Source organism: Oncorhynchus mykiss, chromosome 21 (assembly GCF_057628025.1).
Source record: "Oncorhynchus mykiss isolate SJ-2025 chromosome 21, ASM5762802v1, whole genome shotgun sequence".
Classification (NCBI taxonomy): domain Eukaryota; kingdom Metazoa; phylum Chordata; class Actinopteri; order Salmoniformes; family Salmonidae; genus Oncorhynchus; species Oncorhynchus mykiss.
In genome coordinates, this window is record NC_143042.1 from 57,417,501 (window position 1) to 57,435,000 (window position 17,500).

Below are 17,500 nucleotides of genomic sequence, written 5' to 3' on the forward strand. Positions count from 1 at the left end.
TATTACTGACCAGGAGCTCTATAAGACACTAAACTATTACTGACCAGGAGCTCTAGAAGAAACTAAACTATTACTGACCAGGAGCTCTACAAGACACTAAACTATTACTGACCAGGAGCTCTATAAGACACTAAACTATTACTGACCAGGAGCTCTATAAGACACTAAACTATTACTGACCAGGAGCTCTAGAAGACACTAAACTATTACTGACCAGGAGCTCTATAAGAAACTAAACTATTACTGACCAGGAGCTCTATAAGTAACTAAACTATTCCTGACCAGGAGCTCTATAAGAAACTTCAGGCTCTCAAATTTAAAAAAGCATGTGGACCTGATGGCATCCTAAATGAAATGCTCAAACTCACTAGTGCAACATTTAAATTGGCTACATTAAAACTGTTTAGTTTGATCCTGAGTGTAGGTTATTTCCCTGACATCTGGAATCAAGGACTCATAACCCCAATCTTTAAGAACAGAGAAAAATTTGACCCAAACAATTCCAGAGGCCTTTGTGTGAACAGTAACCTGGGGAAGGTTTTCTGTAGTATTATAAACGTAAGAATTCTCAACTTCCTTAATAAGCACAATGTCTTGAGTAAAAGACAAATTGGATTTATACCAAAACATTGCATGGCCATACTTACACTCTACACACCCTGATTGATAAACATGTCCACCAAAATAATACCAAAATATACACTTGCTTTATTGACTTCCAAAAAGCATTTGATTCTAAAGTTATTGAGAGTGGTGTAGGGGGTAAAACATATCACATAATTAAATCAATATCTACTGGCAATACGTGCAGCATTACAATTGGCAAGAAAATAACATAATTCTTTAACCAGGAGCGGGGCTTTCGCCAGGGTTGCATTCTGAGCCCTGCACTCTCCAATATTTACATCAACTAATTGGCCACTATTCTAGAAATCCTCAGCCCCTGGTGTTAGTCTCCACAATTCAGATGTTTAATGCCTACTTTTCGCAGATGACCTATGCCTGCTGTCACCCACAGCACATGGCCAACAACAGAGCCTGGACCTGCTAGAGCAGTACTGCCAGACCTCGGCCCTGGCAGTAAACCCCAAAAATACTAAAATAATGATTTTCTTGAGAAGATCCAGATCTCAGGGAATTAGACCAAAGTTCTCAATTGGTACAAAATATATAGAGTACTGCACACACTACAATTACTGAGGTTTAAAAATAAGCTCAACTGGACACCTTAATGAGGCAGTGAATGAACTGAGAGAGAAAGCACACAGGGCATTCTACACCATTAAACAACTAATTCAAATACCTATTACAATTTGGCTAAAACTAATTGAATGTGTCATTGAACCAATTGCACTTCATGGCAGCGAGGTGTGGAGTCTTGCAAAACAAGATTTCACAAAATGGGACAAACACCCCATTGAAACCCTGCATGCAGAGTTCTGTAAGATTCTTCTACATGTCCAGAGGAAAACAACACACAATGTATGCAGGACAGAATTAGGCCAATATCCACTAATAATAAAAACTAAAAAAGAGCTATTAAGTTTTGGAAACATCTAAAATACGGTGACCCCCTCTCATATCATTACCAAGCCCTGCAATGCCAAGAGCTGAGCAAAGAAAAGTGTACCCTCATCCAGCTGGTCCTGGGGCTGAGTTCACTAACCTGTTCTACTAACACACTGAAGCCTCAGTCTCCTCATCCAGCTGGTCCTGGGGCTGAGTTCACTAACCTGTTCTACTAACACACTGAAGCCTCAGTCTCCTCATCCAGCTGGTCCTGGGGCTGAGTTCACTAACCTGTTCTACTAACACACTGAAGCCTCAGTCTCCTCATCCAGCTGGTCCTGGGGCTGAGTTCACTAACCTGTTCTACTAACACACTGAAGCCTCAGTCTCCTCATCCAGCTGGTCCTGGGGCTGAGTTCACTAACCTGTTCTACTAACACACTGAAGCCTCAGTCTCCTCATCCAGCTGGTCCTGGGGCTGAGTTCACTAACCTGTTCTACTAACACACTGAAGCCTCAGTCTCCTCATCCAGCTGGTCCTGGGGCTGAGTTCACTAACCTGTTCTACTAACACACTGAAGCCTCAGGACCAGAACATCCAATCAATCAGGATAAACCAAATTACTTCACAGTCAAAACAAAACTACATTGCTTACTGGGAAACACAAGCACAAACACAAAGCAGTGTTATCTGACCCTAAATCAACTGTACACCGTGGATAACTATTTGACCATGGTTACTGATCAAAACCTTAGAAAAACCTTGACAAAGTACAGGCTCAGTGAGCACAGCCTTGCCATTGAGAAGGGTAGACACAGGAAAACCTGGCTCCCTGTAGAGGAAAGGCTGTGCAACCACTGCACAACAGCAGAACCTGAGACAGAGCTGCATTTCCTGACAAAATGCCCAAAATATAAAGCAATCTGAGAGTGTCATTTCCCCAAATTTGAAACCCTTCTTCAAGGTTTCAAAGACCTCTCTGATGAGGATAAGCTACCCATCCTGTTGGGGGAGGATGCAGAGAGCTGTGGGTTGGCAGCGCACTACATTGCTGCCTGCCATACGTTGAGGGACAGTGTCTGACAGACCAATCAACCTACACATGTCCTCTACTGTATACTTATTGTTATTGTTCAGTGTATGGTTATTTTGACCCTTGGTTTTTGTTGTTACTGTTGTCCCGTTGACAATTTTTATTCTTATTATTTTCATATTGTAAATATCAAAAGTAAGCTTTGGCAATATTTACATCAAGCCAATAAAGCAAATTTAATTGAATTGAGAGACAGAGAGACAGACAGAGGAAGGGAGAGAGAGAGAGAGACAGAGAAAGAGAGAGAGACAGAGAGAGACAGACAGAGAGAGAGAGAGAGAGAGACAGAGAGAGAGAGAGAGAGAGAGAGAGAGAGTGAGAGAGAGAGAGAGAGGGACAGAGCAGTTCTTTCTTTTTGCTCACCCAGCCGTCACTAAAGGTTTAGAGGAGATGACATCGGCATCCACATGCTCCCCCCCTCACTACCATCATTCTCCTCTCTCCAACCTCATGGGAAAGCGAGAGAGAGAGAGAGAGAGAGAGAGAGAGAGAGACAGAGAGAGAGACAGAGAGAGAGAGAGAGAGAGAGAGAGACTGCAGAGCTTTTAAATAGCCTGACTGTAATACCCAACTCTCTTTGCCTGCGTCCTAAATGATACCCTTTACAGTGCGCCAGTTTTTAACCATAGGGTTCTGGTCAGATGTAGTGCACTGCAACGAGTGTACAAAACATTAAGGACACAGGGATGCTGGCCCATGTTGACTCCAATGCTTCTCACAGTTGTCAAGTTGTCTGGATGTCCTTTGGGTGGTGGACCGTTCTTGATTCACACGGGAAACTGTTGCAGTTCTTGACACAAACCGGTGCGCCGGGCACCTACTACCATACACCGCTCAAAGGCACTTCAATATGTTGTCTTACCCATTCACCCTCTGAATGGCACACATACACAATCCATGTCTCAATTGTCTGAAGGCTTAAAAATCCTTCTTTAATCCGTCTCCTCCCCTTCATCTACACTGATTGAAGTGGGTTTAACAAGTAACATCAATAAGGGATCATAGTTTTAAACCTCGATTCACCTGGTCAGTCTTATGGAAAGAGCAGGTGTTCCTAATGTTTTGTTCACTCAGTGTATATAGGGTGTCATTTGGAACGTAGTATCTCCACACAAGACTGTCTGACCCAGATCAGTCTCCACATCACTCTACCTGACCCAGATCAGTCTCCACATCACTCTACCTGACCCAGATCAGTCTCCACATCACTATACCTGACCCAGATCAGTCTCCACATCACTCAACCTGACCCAGATCAGTCTCCACATCACTCTACCTGACCCAGATCAGTCTCCACATTGCTCTACCTGACCCAGATCAGTCTCCACATCACTCTACCTGACCCAGATCTGTCTCCACATCACTCTACCTGACCCAGATCTGTCTCCACATCACTCTACCTGATGCAGATCAGTCTCCACATCACCCTGTCTGACCCAGATCTGTCTCCACATCACTCTACCTGACCCAGATCTGTCTCCACATCACTCTACCTGACCCAGATCTGTCTCCACATCACTCTACCTGACCCAGATCTGTCTCCACATCACTCTACCTGACCCAGATCTGTCTCCACATCACTCTACCTGACCCAGATCAGTCTCCACATCACTCTACCTGACCCAGATCAGTCTCCACATCACTATACCTGATGCAGATCAGTCTACACATCACTCTACCTGATGCAGATCAGTCTCCACATAACTCTACCTGGCCCAGATCAGTCTCCACATCACTCTACCTGATGCAGATCAGTCTCCACATAACTCTACCTGACCCAGATCAGTCTCCACATTACTCTACCTGACGCAGATCAGTCTCCACATTACTCTACCTGATGCAGATCAGTCTCCACATAACTCTACCTGATGCAGATCAGTCTCCACATTACTCTACCTGACGCAGATCAGTCTCCACATTACTCTACCTGACCCAGATCAGTCTCCACATTACTCTACCTGATGCAGATCAGTCTACACATCACTCTACCTGATGCAGATCAGTCTCCACATAACTCTACCTGATGCAGATCAGACTCCACATAATTCTACCTGATGCAGATCAGTCTCCACATAACTCTACCTGACCCAGATCAGTCTCCACATTACTCTACCTGACGCAGATCAGTCGCCACATTACTCTACCTGATGCAGATCAGTCTACACATCACTCTACCTGATGCAGATCAGTCTCCACATAACTCTACCTGACGCAGATCAGTCTCCACATTACTCTACCTGATGCAGATCAGTCTACACATCACTCTACCTGACCCAGATCAGTCTCCACATCACCCTACCTGATGCAGATCAGTCTCCACACAAGTCTGTCTGACGCAGATCATTCTCCACAACGCTCTACCTGACGCAGATCAGTCTCCACATTACTCTACCTGATGCAGATCAGTCTCCACATCACTCTACCTGATGCAGATCAGTCTCCACATCACTCTACCTGACCCAGATCAGTCTCCACATCACTATACCTGACCCAGATCAGTCTCTACATCACCCTACCTGATGCAGATCAGTCTCCACATCACTCAACCTGACCCAGATCTGTCTCCACATCACTCTACCTGATGCAGATCAGTCTCCACATAACTCTACCTGACCCAGATCAGTCTCCACATTACCCTACCTGATGCAGATCAGTCTCCACATCACTCTACCTGACCCAGATCTGTCTCCACATCACTCTACCTGATGCAGATCAGTCTCCACATAACTCTACCTGACCCAGATCAGTCTCCACATTACCCTACCTGATGCAGATCAGTCTCCACATCTCTCTACCTGACCCAGATCAGTCTCCACATCACTCTACCTGATGCTGATCAGTCTCCACATCAGCCTGTCTGACCCAGATCAGTCTCCACACAAGTCTGTCTGACCCAGATCAGTCTCCACATCACTCTACCTGACGCATATCTGTCTCCACATCACTCTACCTGACCCAGATCTGTCTCCACATCATCCTACCTGATGCAGATCAGTCTCCACATCACCCTACCTGATGCAGATCAGACTCCACATAATTATACCTGATGCAGATCAGTCTCCACATAACTATACCTGATGCAGATCAGTCTCCACATCACCCTACCTGATGCAGATCAGTCTCCACATTACTCTACCTGATGAAGATCAGTCTCCACATAACTCTACCTGACCCAGATCAGTCTCCACATCACTCTACCTGATGCAGATCAGTCTCCACATCAGCCTGTCTGACCCAGATCAGTCTCCACACAAGTCTGTCTGACCCAGATCAGTCTCCACATCACTCTACCCGACGCATATCTGTCTCCACATCACTCTACCTGACCCAGATCTGTCTCCACATCATCCTACCTGATGCAGATCAGTCTCCACATAACTCTACCTGATGCAGATCAGTCTCCACATAACTCTACCTGATGCAGATCAGTCTCCACATCACCCTACCTGATGCAGATCAGTCTCCACATCACCCTACCTGATGCAGATCAGACTCCACATAATTCTACCTGATGCAGATCAGTCTCCACATCACTCTACCTGATGCAGATCAGTCTCCACATCACTCTACCTGACCCAGATCAGTCTCCACATCACTCTACCTGATGCAGATCAGTCTCCACATCACCCTACCTGATGCAGATCAGTCTCCACATCATCCTACCTGATGCAGATCAGACTCCACATAATTCTACCTGATGCTGATCAGTCTCCACATAACTGTACCTGATGCAGATCAGTCTCCACATCACTCTCCCTGATGCAGATCAGTCTCCACATCACTCTACCTGACCCAGATCAGTCTCCACATCACTCTACCTGATGCAGATCAGTCTCCACATCACCCTACCTGATGCAGATCAGTCTCCACATCATCCTACCTGATGCAGATCAGACTCCACATAATTCTACCTGATGCTGATCAGTCTCCACATAACTGTACCTGATGCAGATCAGTCTCCACATCACCCTACCTGATGCAGATCAGTCTCCACATAACTGTACCTGATGCAGATCAGTCTCCACATCACCCTACCTGATGCAGATCAGTCTCCACATCACCCTACCTGATGCAGATCAGTCTCCACATCACCCTACCTGATGCAGATCAGTCTCCACATAACTCTACCCTCTTCTCCTCCTCTCCTCCTCTCTCTGACCTCTCTCCTTCCCCCTCCTCTCCTTCCTCTACCTCCCTCTCCTCACTCTACCTCCCTCTCCTCACTCTACCTCCCTCTCTTCCCTCTTCTCCTCCTCTCCTCCTCTCTCTGACCTCTCTCCTTCCCCCTCATCTCCGCTCTTCCCCTGTCTGACCTCGATTCTCTCCCTCTCTTTCTTTTTCATTTTCCTGTTTCTTTCTGGAGAGAGACAAAGTTAAGAGCGAGGTGCAGTTAATCACTGAGTGCTTCATTGTAATGAATTTTTAATGACCCACATTGTTTTGAGAGTGACCTATATAGAATAGGGACATATGGATTCACATTGTTTAGAGAGTGACCTATATAGAATAGGGACATATGGATTCACATTGTTTAGAGAGTGACCTATATAGAATAGGAACATATGGATTCACATTGTTTAGAGAGTGACCTATATAGAATAGGGACATATGGATTCACATTGTTTAGAGAGTGACCTATATAGAATAGGGACATATGGATTCACCTTGTTTAGAGAGTGACCTATATAGAATAGGGACATATGGATTCACATTGTTTAGAGAGTGACCTATATAGAATAGGGACATATGGATTCACATTGTTTAGAGAGTGACCTATATAGAATAGGGACATGTGGATTCAGTTCTGATGTTAAAAGACTCCAGACATTAATTAATGATTATAGAAATGATGTATGTAAAGTGGACACAGGGCTCTCTCTGTGAACCCCATCTGAACTGATTCTCATGTGTATACACACACACACACACACACACAAACACACACACACACACACACACACACTTTTACAAGCATACACACACACACACACGCATATACATGCATACACACACACACAAACACACAAACACGCGCACACACTGACCAAATCTGTGTGTGTGTGTGTGTGTGTGTGTGTGTGTGTGTGTGTGTGTGTGTGTGTGTGTGTGTGTGTGTGTGTGTGTGTGTGCTCTTTCTTCCCGTTAGGTTGTACAGGACAGGGTTGTCATCTGACAGACAGACAGAGCGATGAAAGTAGACCATTTTTTCCTAGCCATGATCCTGATGCTCTGTAATCTGTTCTGCAGGTATGGAGTGGTAGAGAGCACTGAACACACCACTGATTGACTTTAACCCCTGACCTCTGACCTCTTATCCCTGGGTGTGTTCGAGGGGATGCCCAGGGTAGTCCGGCGGAAGCGATGGCATCATGTGACCTCCCGTACTTCTGCCCTCGCTGCGGAGACGACAAGCGTTTCGACAGCGTACCTGCCCTCCGGTCCCACCTGGTCAGCCGACACACCTACGAGACCCTCCTGGTTCTGTCTCAGGCCCGGGCCAGGAGCTCCAGCCCAGGAACTCTGCTGCCACTCCTCCCCCACGCCGTGGCCCAGCCGAAGCACCCCGTCCTGGGTTCGGAGAGGGAGAGACTACCTTTCCCCCTGGCCTGCCTGGATCTAGCGTCCTCCTCTGCCTCCACCCACCTACTCATTGAGATGTTGACCAGGAGAGACCAGGGAGGAGGGTCATCTGGTCCTGGTAATTCTGCTGGTCCTGTAGCTACCTCCTCCTCTACTGCACCTCCTCACAGCACCACGGCCCTGGTCCTGCCTGGCTGTAGGGGAGACAGCCTGCCTGATTTGGGGCTGAGAGGCCTAGACCGCCGGTGGCTGGGGCCAAGCCTGGGCCTGGAGTTTGGGCTCTGCCTGGACGAGAGCCTCACTCTGGGGCTGGGGATTGACGAGAGGCTGGGGGTGGAGAGGAGTATCGCCAGGACGTTTGACGAGGTGGAGGAGAGGGTGTCCCAGCATGTGGGCTGTCTGAGGGCGGAGCTAGAGCGTCGAGAGGCGGAGTTAGAGCATGAGAGGCGGGATGCGGCGCGGCTGGAGAGGGAGAATGAGGAGCTGGAGGACCAGGCTTCCCATCTCTCCCGGCAGGTGGCGGTCTCCGTGGAGATGATGGCCACTCTGAAAAGAGACCTGCAGGGGAAGGACCAGGAGCTGTGTCGCAAGCAGCAGTGAGTGATTATAACGCTTCATAACATCCTTATAACACTTCATAATGTCTACATACGGCAGCCATAAGAGTGATACAACACAAGTCAAGCAGAAACCTACTGTTGCATTATGGTATGTGTAGTCCCATGTCTACTGTTGTATTAAGGTATGTGTAGTCCCATGTCTACTGTTGCATTATGGTATGTGTAGTCCCATGTCTACTGTTGCATTATGGTATAGGTAGTCCCATGTCTACTGTTGCATTATGGTATAGGTAGTCCCATGTCTACTGTTGCATTATGGTATGTGTAGTCCCGTGCCTACTGTTGCACTATGGTATGTGTAGTCCCATGTCTACTGTTGCATTATGGTATGTGTAGTCCCATGCCTGTTGCATTATGGTATGTATAGTCCCATGTCTACTGTTGCATTATGGAATGTGTAGTCTAATATTCATGTTGTATTAAGGTATGTGTAGTCCCATGCCTGTTGCATTATGGTATGTATAGTCCCATGTCTACTGTTGCATTATGGAATGTGTAGTCTAATATTCATGTTGTATTATGGTATGTGTAGTCCCATGCCTACTGTTGCATTATGGTATGTGTAGTCCCATGTCTACTGTTGTATTATGGTATGTGTAGTCCCATGTCTACTGTTGTATTATGGTATGTGTAGTCCCATGTCTACTGTTGTATTATGGTATGTGTAGTCCCATGTCTACTGTTGTATTAAGGTATGTGTAGTCCCATGTCTACTGTTGTATTATGGTATGTGTAGTCCCATGTCTACTGTTGTATTATGGTATGTGTAGTCCCATGTCTACTGTTGCATTATGGTATGTGTAGTCCCATGCCTGTTGCATTGTGGTATAGGTAGTCCCATGCCTGTTGTATTAAGGTATGTGTAGTCCCATGTCTACTGTTGCCGTGGATGATGTCGTGTCTTTGGCTATGCAGGATTAAGTGATATGACATGCTATTCTATAAAATAATTTCTGCGTAATTAATATTACCTGATTGAGCTAATCATGTAAATGTAATTAACTTGAGAGTCGGGGCACCACTAAATAAGATTTATATTCTAGTGGGAGTCAGAGTAGCTTACCGAGTAGCTTACCAAGCAAAAAGGAGCCTTGTGTAGGGGATATCCACTAGGGGAGCCAGAGTAGCTTACCAAGCAAGAGCAGCCCAGAAACTCTTTGACTGGAGCTAGCATTTGAAATTTAACATTTATGTTTTATGTTTACAAATATTCGCTAGCTACTTGTCAGGCTAGGCTGGTGTTATTAGCTAGCTACAAGTCAGGCTAGTCGGGGGTTATTAGCTAGCTACATGTCAGGCTAGGATGGTGTTATTAGCTAGCTACAAGTCAGGCTAGTCTGGTGTTATTAGCTAGTTACATGTCAGGCTAGTCTGGTGTTATTAGCTAGCTACATGTCAGGCTAGTCTGGTGTTATTAGCTAGCTACATGTCAAGCTAGTCTGGTGTTCTATGCCTGTTTATAAATGCTAGCTACATGTCAGGCTAGTCTGGTGTTCTATGCCTGTTTATAAATGCTAGCTACATGTCAGGCTAGTCTGGCGTTCTATGCTTTACAAAGCTAAGTTTCAGCCACAGAAGCATAAGCAAACATTTCTCTCTATGCTAGCTTGAACAGCTCCTACTACTCAGGAGAAGGGGAAAAAATAGTTTGTCCACTGAACAGTACAAGAGGACGATGGAGAATATACCTCTTATCCAACCTGTATTGACGATGAACAATATTTTCTACAAGGCTTTACACCCTGTGCATTATTGTGGATAAAGAATTACCTGTCTAACAGAACATAGAGGGTGTTCTTAATGGAATCCTCTCCAACATAATCCAGTTAGAATCAGGAATTCCCCAGGGCAGCTGTCTAGGCCCCTTACTTTTTTCAATCTTTACTAACAGCATGCCACTGGCTTTAAGTAAAGCCAGAGTGTCTATGTATGTGCATGACTCAACATTATACATGTCAGCTACTACAGCTACTGAAATTATTGCAACACTTAACAAAGAGCTGCAGTTAGTTTCAGAGTGGGTGGCAAGGAATAAGTTAGTCCGAAATATTTACAGATTTGGGACAAATCATTCCCTAAACCCTAAACCTCAACTAAATCTTGTCATGAATAATGTGGAACTTGAGCAATTTGAGGTGACTAAATTGCTTGGAGTAACCCTGGCTTGTAAACTGTCATGGTCAAAACATATTGATACAACAAATCAAATCAAATTTTATTTGTCACATACAACAACACTAGCTAAGATGGGGAGAAGTCTGTCCATAATAAAGTGCTGCTCTACCTTCTTAACACTATCAACAAGGCAGGTCCTACAGGCCATAGTTTCTACCTTCTTAACAACACTATCAACAAGGCAAGTCCTAGAGGCCCTAGTTTCTACCTTCTTAACAACACTATTAACAAGGCAGGTCCTACAGGCCCTAGTTTCTACCATCTTAACAGCACTATCAACAAGGCAGGTCCTACAGGTCCTAGTTTCTAACTTCTTAACAACACTATCAACAAGGCAGGTCCTACAGGCCCTAGTTTCTACCTTCTTAACAACACTATCAACAAGGCAGGTCCTAGTTGATAGTGTTGTTAAGAAGTTAGAAACTAGGACCTGCCTTGTTGATAGTGTTGTTAAGAAGGTAGAAACTAGGGCCTGTAGGACCTGCCTTGTTGATAGTGTTGTTAAGAAGTTAGAAACAAGGCAGGTCCTACAGGCCCTAGTTTCTACATTCTTAACAACACTATCAACAAGGCAGGTCCTAGTTTCAAACTTCTTAACAACACTATCAACAAGGCAGGTCCTACAGGCCCTAGTATTGTCACACCTGGACGGCTGTTCAGTCGTGTGGTCAGGTGCCTCAAAAAGGGTCTTAGGAAAACTGTTCCATGTAATTGTTTCTAATAGATACTAGATAGAGGATTGTTCGTTCTTCCATGTTATAGTTCCTACTAGATACAGGATCTTCCATGTTATTGTTCCAACTAGATACAGGATCTTCCATGTTATTGTTATTGTTCCAACTAGATACAGTATCTTCCATGTTATTGTTCCTACTAGATACAGGATCTTCCATGTTATTGTTCCTACTAGATACAGGATCTTCCATGTTATTGTTCCTACTAGATACAGGATCTTCCATGTTATTGTTCCAACTAGATACAGGATCTTCCATGTTATTGTTCCTACTAGATACAGGATCTTCCATGTTATTGTTATTGTTTCTACTAGATACAGGATCTTCCATGTTATTGTTCCTACTAGATACAGGATCTTCCATGTTATTGTTCCTACTAGATACAGGATCTTCCATGTTATTGTTCCTACTAGATACAGGATCTTCCATGTTATTGTTCCTACTAGATACAGGATCTTCCATGTTATTGTTATTGTTCCTACTAGATACAGGATCTTCCATGTTATTGTTCCTACTAGATACAGGATCTTCCATGTTATTGTTCCTACTAGATACAGGATCTTCCATGTTATTGTTATTGTTCCTACTAGATACAGGATCTTCCATGTTATTGTTCCTACTAGATACAGGATCTTCCATGTTATTGTTCCTACTTGATACAGGATCTTCCATGTTATTGTTCCTACTAGATACAGGATCTTCCATGTTATTGTTCCTACTAGATACAGGATCTTCCATGTTATTGTTCCTACTAGATACAGGATCTTCCATGTTATTGTTCCTACTAGATACAGGATCTTCCATGTTATTGTTTCTACTAGATACAGGATCTTCCATGTTATTGTTCCTACTAGATACAGGATCTTCCATGTTATTGTTCCTACTAGATACAGGATCTTCCATGTTATTGTTCCTACTAGATACAGGATCTTCCATGTTATTGTTCCTACTAGATACAGGATCTTCCATGTTATTGTTCCTACTAGATACAGGATCTTCCATGTTATTGTTCCTACTAGATACAGGATCTTCCATGTTATTGTTCCAACTAGATACAGGATCTTCCATGTTATTGTTCCTACTAGATACAGGATCTTCCATGTTATTGTTCCAACTAGATACAGGATCTTCCATGTTATTGTTCCTACTAGATAAAGGATCTTCCATGTTATTGTTTCTACTAGATACAGGATCTTCCATGTTATTGTTCCTACTAGATACAGGATCTTCCTTGTTATTGTTCCTACTAGATACAGGATCTTCCATGTTATTGTTCCTACTAGATACAGGATCTTCCATGTTATTGTTCCTACTAGATACAGGATCTTCCATGTTATTGTTCCAACTAGATACAGGATCTTCCATGTTATTGTTCCTACTAGATACAGGATCTTCCATGTTATTGTTCCTACTATGTAGAGATGGTTCACTGTTCCATGTGTTTTACATTTACACTTGGAGTAATTTAGCTATTATCTAGAGCGACTCACAGGTAATACATTCATCTTAAAATACAGTAGCTAGGTGGGACTACCAGGTATAGTAAGTACATCTTTCCTCAATGAAATAGCTATCAGCAAAGTCAAGACAGAGAACATCTTGGACTGGGCTGAGCGGGAGCTGCGTCCCCCGTACGGGTTGGAGGCCCAGAGACCAGAGGTGGCAGAACAAATGTGTGTAGATTCATGAGGAAAAAAATACAATGTAATCCATTTTAGAATAAAACTGTAACGTAATAAAATGTGTAAATCTGTGTGGGTGGATGTTAACATGTGTCTATGTGTATTTATATCACAGGGAGGTGTGTGATATTGAGCGGTTCCTGACAGCCACAGCAGAGAGAGAAGCAGAGGCCAAGCTTCAGCTGCAGACCTTCATAGAGGCTCTGCTGGAACGGGCCGACCGGGCAGAGAGAAAACTGCAGCTACTGGTGGCTACAGACAGACACGCCCACAACGATGACAGACACACCCACAATGATGACAGACACACCCACAATGATGACAGACACACCCACAATGATAATAGCCGTACATACAATAACGATAGTCACTCCCACAATGGGACCAATGGCCACAGGACCAATGGACACGCCCACAACGGGAGTGAAGACGACATCATCACAGGGTCAAAGTTAATTGGCTACAGGGTGAGAAGGAACAATTTATCTGATCGTTGATTGGCTGAGAAGTCCACATAACCAGTTTCCCAGGTCTTGGGGTGATGGCTGGACATTTTGTAGTAATGTTCTCTGTCTTTCTCTCGGTCTCTCTCTCACCCTCTCTCTCTTGCTCTCTCTCGCTCTCTTTCTTTCTCTCCCCATTCTCTCTCTCTCTCCCTTCTATCTCTTTCCCTCTCTCTTGCTCTCTATCTCTCTCTCTGTCTCTCTCTCTCTCTCCCATCTCTCTCTCTCTCTCTCTCTCTCTCTCTCTCTCTCTCTCTCTCTCTCTCTTATCTCTCTATCTATCTCTCTCTCTCTCTCTCCCATCTCTCTCTCTCTCTCTCTCTCTCCCCCTTCTATCTCTTTCCCGCTCTCTCTATCTCTCTCTCTCCCCATTCTCTCTCTCTCTTTCTCTCTCTCTCTCTCTCTCTCTCTCTCTCTCTCTTATCTCTCTATCTCTCTCTCTCTCTCTCTCTCTCTCTCACACTGTCTTCCTCTTTCTGTCTCTGTTTCTGCCTCTCTTTCTTTCTCTCATAGAGAAGCTACAGTGTATCTGGGTCACACAGACTAGGAGACCAGATCTATCACAACAACTATGGGTAGGTACACCTCATTATCCTAATTTATCTGTGTTGATCCTTGATCATCAATTAGCTGTGTTGATCCTAGATCATTATTTAGCTGTGTTGATCCTAGATCATTATTTAGCTGTGTTTATCCTAGATCATAAATTAGCTGTGTTGATCCTAGATCATAATTTAGCTGTGTTGATCCTAGATCATAATTTATCTGTGTTGATCCTGGTTAATAATTTATCTGTGTTGATCCTAGATCATAATTTAGCTGTGTTGATCCTAGATCATAATTTAGCTGTGTTGATCCTAGATTATAATTTAGCTGTGTTGATCCTAGATCATAATTTATCTGTGTTGATCCTAGATCATAATTTAGCTGTGTTGATCCTAGATTATAATTTAGCTGTGTTGATCCTAGATCATAATTTAGCTGTGTTTATCCTATTTTGCTGGATTGTTTATTCAGGATCAACAAACTAATGCTGATATAGTGGATATCAGTCTTTGTGGAATCAGGACCTGTATCTGTCTCCCTTTCTCTCTCTAGAGCCCCCGCTGGTCGTATGCGGACGCTGTCCCTGGGTTCTGGGGGGTGGGACAGTGACTCGGTGGGGGGGTGGGCCACACCTCTGGAAGCCCGTTACTACCACGTTCCCTGCTCTACTCGAGAGGGAGGAGAGAGGAGGGACAGGGGGTACAGGCGAACCCCAGAGGGGAGGGGAGGGTGGGGGCGGACCAGGTGGAGGGCGCCCCCCAGCACAGAGGAAGAGGAGGAAGAGGATGATGAAGAGGAGGACACATGGTCAGAGGCCTGGAGCACACCTGAGACTCAGAGACACGCCCACATCAGGCTGGAACACTCACCTGGCTCAGGTAATAACCTTTAACCTTACCAGTCTGGAACACTCACCCGGCTCAGGGAATAACTTTTAACCTACCAGGCTGGAACACTCACCTGGCTCAGGTAATAACCTACCAGGCTGGAACACTCACCTGGCTCAGGTAATAACCTTTCCAGGCTGGAACACTCACCCGGCTCAGGGAATAACCTTTCCAGGCTGGAACACTCACCCGGCTCAGGTATTAACCTTTAACCTTACCAGGCTAGAACACTCACCTGGCTCAGGTATTAACCTTTAACCTTACCAGGCTAGAACACTCACCTGGCTCAGGGAATAACCTTTAACCTTACCAGGCTAGAACACCCACCTGGCTCAGGTATTAACCTTTAACCTTACCAGGCTAGAACACTCACCTGGCTCAGGGAATAACCTTTAACCTTACCAGGCTAGAACACCCACCTGGCTCAGGTATTAACCTTTAACCTAACCAGTCTGGAACACCCACCTGGCTCAGGTAATAACCTTGTGTGTACTGTAACTCTACCTGATGCAGATCAGTCTTCACATAACTCTGTCTAGACAACTCCAGTCTCCACATAACTCTGTCTAGACAACTCCAGTCTCCACATAACTCTGTCTAGACAACTCCAGTCTCCACATAACTCTGTCTAGACAACTCCAGTCTCCACATAACTCTGTCAAGACAACCTCAGTCTCCACATAACTCTGTCTAGACAACTCCAGTCTCCACATAACTCTGTCTAGACAACTCCAGTCTCCACATAACTCTGTCTAGACAAATCCAGTCTTCACATAACTGTCTAGACAACTCCAGTCTCCACATAACTCTGTCTAGACAACTCCAGTCTCCACATAACTCTGTCTAGACAACTCCAGTCTCCACATAACTCTGTCTAGACAACTCCAGTCTCCACATAACTCTGTCTAGACAACTCCAGTCTCCACATAACTCTGTCTAGACAACTCCAGTCTCCACATAACTCTGTCTAGACAACTCCAGTCTCCACATAACTCTGTCTAGACAAATCCAGCCTTGTCTATGTCTATGTGTGTACTGTAACTCTACCTGACGTTTCTCTCCAGGTGTGTCGTCCATACGATCCAGCCCGTGTCACCGTGGTTACATAGCATTGGGGGCGGGGACTCTGAGACTGAGGGCGGGGTTATTCTGTGTGTTTCCTTATTTGGATGTGCGGACGTTGCTGCTCGCCGCCGAGGTGTGCTCCGATTGGAGGTTTGTGGCACGACACCCAGCCGTCTGGACACGGGTGCGACTGGAGAACGCCAGAGTCTCCGCTAAGGTAACGCGCCTTCATCATCATCATCATCATCATTATTGATGTCATTGATATAATCGCAGTGAAGTTGCGGTCATGTGGTCTATTTCAGTTCTGTTTTAGTAGATGGTTGTGTTTCACTCCTGGTCTCACTGTGTGGTTGTGGTTAATGTATGGTAATGTTATGTTATTTAATGGTTGTGGTTAATGTATTGTAATGTTATGTTATTTTATGGTTGTGGTTAATGTATGGTAATGTTATTTTATGGTTGTGGTTAATGTATGGTAATGTTATTTAATGGTTGTGGTTAATGTATGGTAATGTTATTTAATGGTTGTGGTTAATGTATGGTAATGTTATGTTATTTCATGGTTTTAGTTAATGTATTGTAATGTTATTTAATGGTTGTGGTTAATGTATGGTAATGTTATTTAATGGTTGTGGTTAATGTATGGTAATGTTATTTAATGGTTGTGGTTAATGTATGGTAATGTTATGTTATTTTATGGTTGTGTTTAATGTATTGTAATGTTATTTTATGGTTGTGGTTAATGTATTGTAATGTTATTTTATGGTTGTGGTTAATGTATGGTAATGTTATTTAATGGTTGTGGTTAATGTATGGTAATGTTATGTTATTTTATGGTTGTGTTTAATGTATTGTAATGTTATTTTATGGTTGTGGTTAATGTATGGTAATGTTATTTTATGGTTGTGGTTAATGTATGGTAATGTTATTTAATGGTTGTGGTTAATGTATGGTAATGTTATTTTATGGTTGTGGTTAATGTATTGTAATGTTATTTTATGGTTGTAGTTAATGTATTGTAATGTTATTTCATGGTTGTGGTTAATGTATGGTAATGTTATGTTATTTAATGGTTGTGGTTAATGTATTGTAATGTTATTTA

General features: G+C 44.0%; 1 protein-coding gene across 2 annotated transcripts in view; it reads left to right on the forward strand.

The window, feature by feature from the left end:
- LOC110509409 (F-box only protein 41) overlaps nucleotides 1-17,500 on the forward strand; it is a 42,293-nt gene that overhangs the window by 3,049 nt on the left and 21,744 nt on the right. For both annotated transcript variants that reach the window (XM_036958438.2, XM_036958435.2), the window contains exons 2-6: nucleotides 7,851-8,779; nucleotides 13,510-13,861; nucleotides 14,411-14,472; nucleotides 14,996-15,321; nucleotides 16,395-16,612. In XM_036958438.2, the coding sequence (XP_036814333.2) occupies nucleotides 7,965-8,779; nucleotides 13,510-13,861; nucleotides 14,411-14,472; nucleotides 14,996-15,321; nucleotides 16,395-16,612 (1,773 nt within the window). In that variant the 5' untranslated portion in view covers nucleotides 7,851-7,964. The remainder of the gene's footprint in view (nucleotides 1-7,850; nucleotides 8,780-13,509; nucleotides 13,862-14,410; nucleotides 14,473-14,995; nucleotides 15,322-16,394; nucleotides 16,613-17,500) is intronic.